The sequence below is a fragment of the Aptenodytes forsteri genome, unplaced genomic scaffold (genome assembly GCF_000699145.1).
Source record: "Aptenodytes forsteri isolate BGI_AS27 unplaced genomic scaffold, ASM69914v1 Scaffold212, whole genome shotgun sequence".
In the NCBI taxonomy this organism is placed as follows: Eukaryota; Metazoa; Chordata; class Aves; order Sphenisciformes; family Spheniscidae; genus Aptenodytes; species Aptenodytes forsteri.
In genome coordinates this window covers 1992621-1999928 of record NW_008795487.1, presented here as the reverse complement: position 1 = coordinate 1999928, position 7308 = coordinate 1992621, and the positions used below count along the sequence as shown (strand labels likewise).

The 7308-nt window shown below is 39.3% G+C and overlaps 1 protein-coding gene across 1 annotated transcript in view; it reads left to right on the top strand.

The window, feature by feature from the left end:
- Positions 1 to 7308, top strand: part of SLC9A7 (solute carrier family 9 member A7) — a 100882-nt gene that overhangs the window by 57685 nt on the left and 35889 nt on the right. The window contains exons 4-8 of the mRNA XM_009281373.2: positions 631 to 707; positions 1708 to 1820; positions 3211 to 3316; positions 3605 to 3734; positions 5596 to 5599. Coding sequence (XP_009279648.1) covers positions 631 to 707; positions 1708 to 1820; positions 3211 to 3316; positions 3605 to 3734; positions 5596 to 5599 — 430 coding nt within the window. The remainder of the gene's footprint in view (positions 1 to 630; positions 708 to 1707; positions 1821 to 3210; positions 3317 to 3604; positions 3735 to 5595; positions 5600 to 7308) is intronic.

Below are 7308 nucleotides of genomic sequence, written 5' to 3'. Positions count from 1 at the left end.
TCAAGCATTTTTTTTTTTTTATGTCAGTAAGAAAAATCTCATATCCTCCATAGATGGTTAGGTCATATTGTTTTAAGAGAAAATACATGTACTTGTTGCTATAAACACATTAAACTCTATTTAATCTTGCTGATTGGTTTTCCTTTGAACGTCGCCAGAGGTTAACATTGATTTAATTTAAATTAAAAGATGTCCTGTTATGAATTGCTTTGGTCCTTCTCAAATATCCAAAATGCAGTAAATTATGCTGAGAAGTGGACCCAAATCTGAATCCTGGTGGGGATGTGCCAGACACTGAATGGCAGAAGGGCCCAGATTCTTCTCGCTTGAAGATACCATGAATTGGTCCTGTTTTTCAGTTTTGCAGCTAACTTTTACATCTCTTATGAAAACATCTGTGCGGAAAGCTTCCTGTCAATAAGCTCCATGTAGGATTTAATACATGGTTCAGATTTGGTTTATTCAATTTATTGAAGTTGGACAGAATTTACACTGGAGTAACGGAAGCATTTCTCTGAAATGGAGGGCTGTTTCTGTGTATTAATGCAAGTGTAGTAGCGCGCTATATGTTTTTGAACAGGTGATATAACTTGTTTTAAATAAGTATATAAACCTCTTTTTCCTATGCAGAGACACTTTTTCAGGAATTTGGGGTCCATTTTGGCTTACGCCTTTTTAGGAACAGCAGTCTCTTGTTTTATTATTGGGTAAGTGAACTCTGTGATATCAGTTCCTTTCTATACTAAAGTTTAAGTTGATAAAGTGTATATTGAGCCTTCCTCAATTTTGTAATTTGTTTGTTTGAGGATTTTATTTGTGTATCCTCCAGACAAAATGCAAATGTAACTTTTGCTGAGATTTATCCCACTTCTAAACAATACTGTCGCTTGAAATGATATTGTCAAGTTTGAATCACTTGACAAGTCCACAGTACTGAAGAGTGGCGTTGAGTTTTTGATGTAATGGTCCAGTCCAAAACAAAACTTTCTTAGACTCTTACTGGAATTGACTTTAACTTGAATTACAAACACTACTTGTAATAGAATTTTAGCTATGAAACTTTTAGAGATGTCCCTTTCATTGCCCACATGCATGCATGTGCTCTCTCTTTCTCTTTTTGCATGTGTGTATATATATAATTTTATGTGTACGTGCACACACACATTTAGTTTAAGATAGCTAGTCACGTTGGTTTACTTGCATACGATCTCTTATGCTGCTAATATTACTGTGTCTGGTGTATGGATATTCTGAAACACAGAAATCCTGAATTGCATAGGTGACCGTGGTTTGTCTCTCAAAGAATTTCACTAGAGAAATACTTTGAAGGCTATTCTTAGCTCAGAGCTTTTGGCCTATGAACTGTGTTGGGAGAAGCAATACTGATGGGAATTTTGAGTGGGAAAATGTTCCCTTTGGTGGAAAAAGGAAACAAGCTGTAGATTCTGTGTACTAGTTGTGTGAACAGATTTCATGCTTCGCTTACTAGTTTTAAATGATATATTCTGGATCATATATCACTTGACTCATTTCATAGGGAAAAGAGGAAAATTAATTTTGAGAGCTTAGTGTTAAACTGCGGCAGTGTCCCACAGAGCTGTAGCATAACCAAGCCCGCCTGAAATATTGTTGCTTGTGCTTTTCCTTTGCCTGTCTGAAATGCACCAACTTGTTTGACTTGGACTGTTTTATCCTCTTTCTCTTCAGGAATCTCATGTATGGGGTTGTGAAACTAATGAAGTTGGTGGGTCAGCTCTCTGATAAATTCTATTATACAGACTGCCTCCTCTTTGGAGCGATAATATCTGCCACTGATCCAGGTAGCTTGCTGAACATTTTTTAATAACCTTCCAAAATAATCCTATTGCTAGGATTGTTGGCTGCATAGCACGAAGATATTAACAGCACTTTTTTTTTCAGCTACGTTATGCTAGTATCTCTGATCCTCTTCTCTGAAATGCATGCAAATTCTTAGTGTTGTGAAAGCTGCTCTGTGTCAGTTTGGTGCTGGACTGGTATGATGTGATGGTATGTTTGGGGAAAAATGTAACTTTCCTGTTCAAATACTTTAAATGTTTTTTTTTTTTCCCCAGTAGGATTTTGTTTAGTGTGCATCAAGTTTAAGACTGCAAATAGATGAAACTATTACACTATCTGGATAGTGGGACTTCCTCCTTTAGCTAGGTTTCTTGGGACATTGGATAATTTAAGAGCAATATTTGAGGCTTTTAGGCTTTTTAGGTGTGGGGAATTTTTTTTTTTTCTCCTTCAAATGAACTTCATGTTTTAAAAGTTTAAGCAGAAGAATGTTCTTCTGGCAAAGTAATTTGAGCTTTTGCCTAAATAATCTAGTCATCCTTCAAAGTCCAGCAGGCTCACATAGGTGTCTCTGCTTGACAGGTCAGTCTGGAGAGCTGGTGTGTAATAGGGGCCAGGGTAGGGAGTGGTGAAGTATGAAGCTTGACATTTAAAACAGCTTATTTGAGGTGCTCAGTGGTGATTCGTGCGAAAATGGGAAGTAGCTCCTGCGATTGAGCTGAGCTTTGAACAGCTGGTAGTTGCACACAATTTATGCAAAAAAAAAAAATCACCATGTGATTTTTTTTTTTGAAGCTCATATGTGGGAACATCTTGAAGATCGTGGTCTTTCATCTCAGGCTGAAGTTTCTTGAAAGGATGGTTATAAATATTTAGCAGTCTTGCCCTTTTCAAATTCTGTGCAAACGCACACTCCTGTGGCATAGTGTATGCTTTGGGGAACACTTAGGATTATTAGCACTATTTTACAGTGGCTGAAATAATAAAGCCATGTCAACAATCCATACAGCCTTTAAAAGTAGCAAGAGCTGCACAACGTTTTGTTGATTACCTTATACGGAACATGTTCTACAAAAAATATCAGGGCTCTGGTAGAAGTGCTTTGTCTGCCCCATGCCCCTTGATCATGGGGGCTTTCCTATAAACACTGTGCAGGTGGGAGGACGACAAAGCCACCTCCTGATGGAGCTGCCCTAAAACTGATGGTGGAATTGCTTACCTATGGATAAACATGACTAGTCTGTTTCCCAGTTTAATTTTGATCCTGTACTTCAGTTCCTGTACTTCAGTTCAGGGTTTTGTTGCTTTAGGCAAACTGGGAAGTCTGCTCCGTCAGCTCACGCAGTCGTTCCTGAAGTCAGCCAGTGTGGTTTTTCTCTTTTCTTTCTGTAGTTACCGTGCTAGCAATATTTAACGAGCTGCATGCTGATGTCGATCTCTATGCCCTTCTGTTTGGGGAGAGCGTGTTGAATGACGCTGTTGCCATTGTATTATCGTCGTAAGTAACTACTTGAATTTCTACTCTGAAATTACTTAATTGCTTTTGGTATTTGTCTAAAATAAATGCTTTTTCTGAGAAATGTTATTTTGAATTTAAATGGATCGTCTTGAACTGAATTAATAAACATTGCAAACATTTGCCAAGATCCCTTATGGATACATACACCAGAAATGCAGATTTGCCTTCAGTATGGGATTGTCTCTTCTGTTGTTCAGGTGTTGCTGTTATGGAATAAAACTTTTCTGATGCTACTTCTAATTTCTCATTGTGTTACTTTCTTTCTAGATCTATAGTTGCCTACCAGCCAACAGGTGAAAATACCCATGCTTTTGATGCAGCAGCGTTTTTCAAGTCTGTTGGTGTTTTCCTGGGAATATTCAGTGGTTCTTTCATGATGGGAGCAGTGACGGGGGTTGTGACAGCTCTGATATCCTTTTTCACATTTAGCTCTACCAGACTAGATGCTACATTCAGGTACTAACAGGGCTCACCTGTTTCCAACTACAGCAATGTTGACACGAGCTTGTTTTAATCTGAGTGTGAAGATGTGATCAGTATTCATGTAACCTTTTTCTATAGAAAGGCATATAGGTACCCACAGAAATCACCTTTTTCCAATATAACTGTGGCCACACTAGAAATTTTACTGGTGTTGCTGCATGCTGCAAGCCAAGGGGAGGCCCTAAATGGGCATGTCCTAATATTCAGTTTCTTTTTAGGAAATTTAAAAAAATAGGTTTTATTATTAGGCTTGAAAGACATCTCATATGATAACTGGTGTTTGATTCTGTTGTCAGCAAAATCATTAATAGCTATTTCTGACCCCACAGGGTTCTTTCTGAGAGTCCTGCATTTAACCTTTGTGCTGGAAATCTGATGTCATCTGTCTTGGATAAGACTGTATCTCTACTAGAGTTAACATCATAACATGATGTGCTTTGCATGACCTGTCCTGCTCTCTTGAAGCTTACTGCCACTATTTGATTAGAGCTCTGAGGTGCTCAGCGAGCAATCTGTATGGGTTTTGTTTTAGGCTCAGGTAGTAGACCTTATTAAGTCTGACCTGCTCCAGAAACTGAGATGTTTCTTCAGGAAAAAAATTCAAATTCTTTGCTTTTAGACTAGCTAGTATATTTGTACACGTCCCAGATTGCTTTGATCTGCCTAGGTTTCTGAAAACTGATCTAAAAGGGGTAGAATGTGACATTTTATACAATAATCATGAACCTGTGATTCTTCATCTTAAGTAATAATGTCTCAACCGTGTCTTGTTATATACACACCGTGCAGATTTGTCTGATAAATGTCTGCATAATGGTAACCCTTCAGGTATAAGGGGAAGATGTGCTGTGATGCTTTAATGTTCGGTCTTCCAGTTCCACTGTTGTGCAATCGATGTGGCCCAGAACCATGATTCTTCATCTGGCTTTTAGGCTACCGGCCATCCATAGCTCTAGCTGATCAAATACTGTTGCTGTGTTTTCGCATTTGCTGTTTGGCTACTGATTACAGCTGAAATGCATTCAGATCCGTTTTGTAAAATCATGCTTCTGAAGCAGCAATTGCTTCTTGCTGTTTCTAATGTTTGTGCTCAGGAGGGTGCATGAGGCTGGGAGCGGGGAGGCTGTTCAGAAGACTGCCTCTGTGGGTTGTTTGTTTTTTAAAAGAAAACAACAAAACAAAAAAATCCTTAAATTGTTGCTCAGTTACCCAATTTTAACTTATTTTCTTTTGGAAAAATACTTAATGTCATGCAATACTGTAGAAGCAAACTGTATATTTGTATTTTAGTCTTCATAGCTGATTAGAACCCATAACTTATGTCATAAATGAAGTGAATAGACTGTTATTCCCGTAGCTGTGAAGTACCTATAACTGTACCTCTCTACGAGTGAGGGGTTTCATGCAGTCATGCATTGTCCTTTGAAAATAGACAGAATACTTAGTTTCCAAATATGACGCAGATAATATACTTGGACTTGTTCTGGCTGTCAGCAAGCTGTCTTGGCCTCACTGTCTGTGGTTATTTTTATAACAGTTAAGGTATTGTACCACTTTGTATTTTCTTTCTAAATTGCAGAATCTGCCTGGTTGAAATGAAGTGAAGCAGAAGGCCATGCCTAAGGGATAAAGAAAGTTGTCTTTGCTTTAATGTTTAAGCTAAGAAAACAGAAATAATAATTTAATTTGAATTAATGCTTCACTTTAGTCAATTATTATATGAAATAATAAGATGATTTTTTCCTTACCTTTCTCTTGCTCTCCTCTTCCTCCAGAATGATGAGCACAGGCTTTCATTTCAGATTTAGTGAAATGTTTTGGTATGGCTACTTACAATAACAGCAAGGGGAATAAAGACTTTGATTCACAAAGCTGCCAGAAAAGACTGGAAATAAGGAATCTGTTCTGACAAGGGCTCTTGCCTAACTTCAGGGGAACAAGGTTCAACCTCTTCCTCTCCTGTGGAGTGACTGTGGCTATCCAGTTTCCCAGGCATCCATGAATGCCTTTTGAAGCAAGCACTGGGGTAAACTTGTGGTGGAATTATCCAAGTGCTCTGTGGGAAGACAGGTTCTAGTTGTTGCTCTGGTGGATGTTGCTGCTTCAGAAGCATGACGTTACAAAATGGGTCTGTTTAGGAGGGGAAAAAGATAATGTAGCTCAGTGTAACAGTACATCCTCAAAAGTTTTGGACAGATGGTTTATATGGAGAAGTGACTGTTTGGAGAATAACAGCTGTTTAAAAAAAATGCTGAGTTTTATATTTGATGTAATGTCAACTGTCATGGGGAGAGAGTGAGTTTTTTGTGTTTTGTTTTGTGGTTTGTTTTTTTTTTTTTAATGATGGTTTGGGCTTTTGTTTAGAGTGCAGCCTGCTGACAAAGCAGGATTGCAGCTGAAGGTGTGGCTGGAGTATGTGTTTCAGAGCCCTTGCCCTCCTCCAGGTTAGCAGAGAACGCCAACAAGAAGTAGGTGTGTGTGGGGGAGCAAGTGGCCAGCCTCAGAATTGCTTCACCCTAACCAGGCTCCTACTGAAACGCTGCCAGCTGTTTGCCTCTGGTGTTAATCACTTGTGGCTTCTTGTGAGCGCCATATTCTGTGATAAAGCCCACAGGGGGCTGTTTCCACTGAGTCTTCTGGGCTACCTGACTGCTGCTTGCAGGAGGCAGTCAAGAGTACTGTGAGCCCCAGACCTCTCAGGACCTGTGAATTTCCTTGTGAAAAGCGGTGCTGCTCATTGCTTTTAACATCTCTATCCCATATGGAGCCATGACTCCCCAAGCAGCAGTGCTGCCATTAGCTTTAGATTGCGTAGTGCTGCAGAGAGCCTAGGATGCGGCTGTGTTACGCATGGAGAACAATGGTGGATGATGGTGCAGCCTTGATGTGTCCACTGAGGTACCGATTGCCTTCATATGAGCAGGGAAGAGTGCTACCACCTTTCTGTTTCAAGTGCCCTTGCTGTCCTCCCACTTGGATTTCAGAGAAGATTGTGCTAGTTGTCAGCTTTCAGAAAGACCAGGGATCTCTCTACCACCCCTGTTAGCACATGGTTTCTTTCTGTGTCTTCCAAATAAATACATGAACAACTTTTTTGTAGTATGTGAAGAGCTATATTTAACACTACTGAAATCTGTTCCACTTCTTCAGTAGCTGTATGAACTGTTAATTCGGTGTGTGTTTGACGTTCATCTTCCAGAGGAGAGCAAAACTTGAGGAACTTGTTTTTTCCTCCCATTTAAAGACAGAGCTGCTCTGATTAAGTTGGCTTTTACTCTAAAACACATCAACACAAGGAGAGGAAATACATTTTGTTGTAGGCAGGATTTCTGTTTTGCCTCAAAAGTACAGAAGTAGCCACGCTTGCTGAAAAAGACTTGTCGACAAATCTGAGCAGAAAAACTCTGATAAATTTACTTCATCTTAGGGTTGCTGTAGTCAAGAACAGCCCTGTGAATTAAATGCTTCTGAATGTATTTTATGCTTTA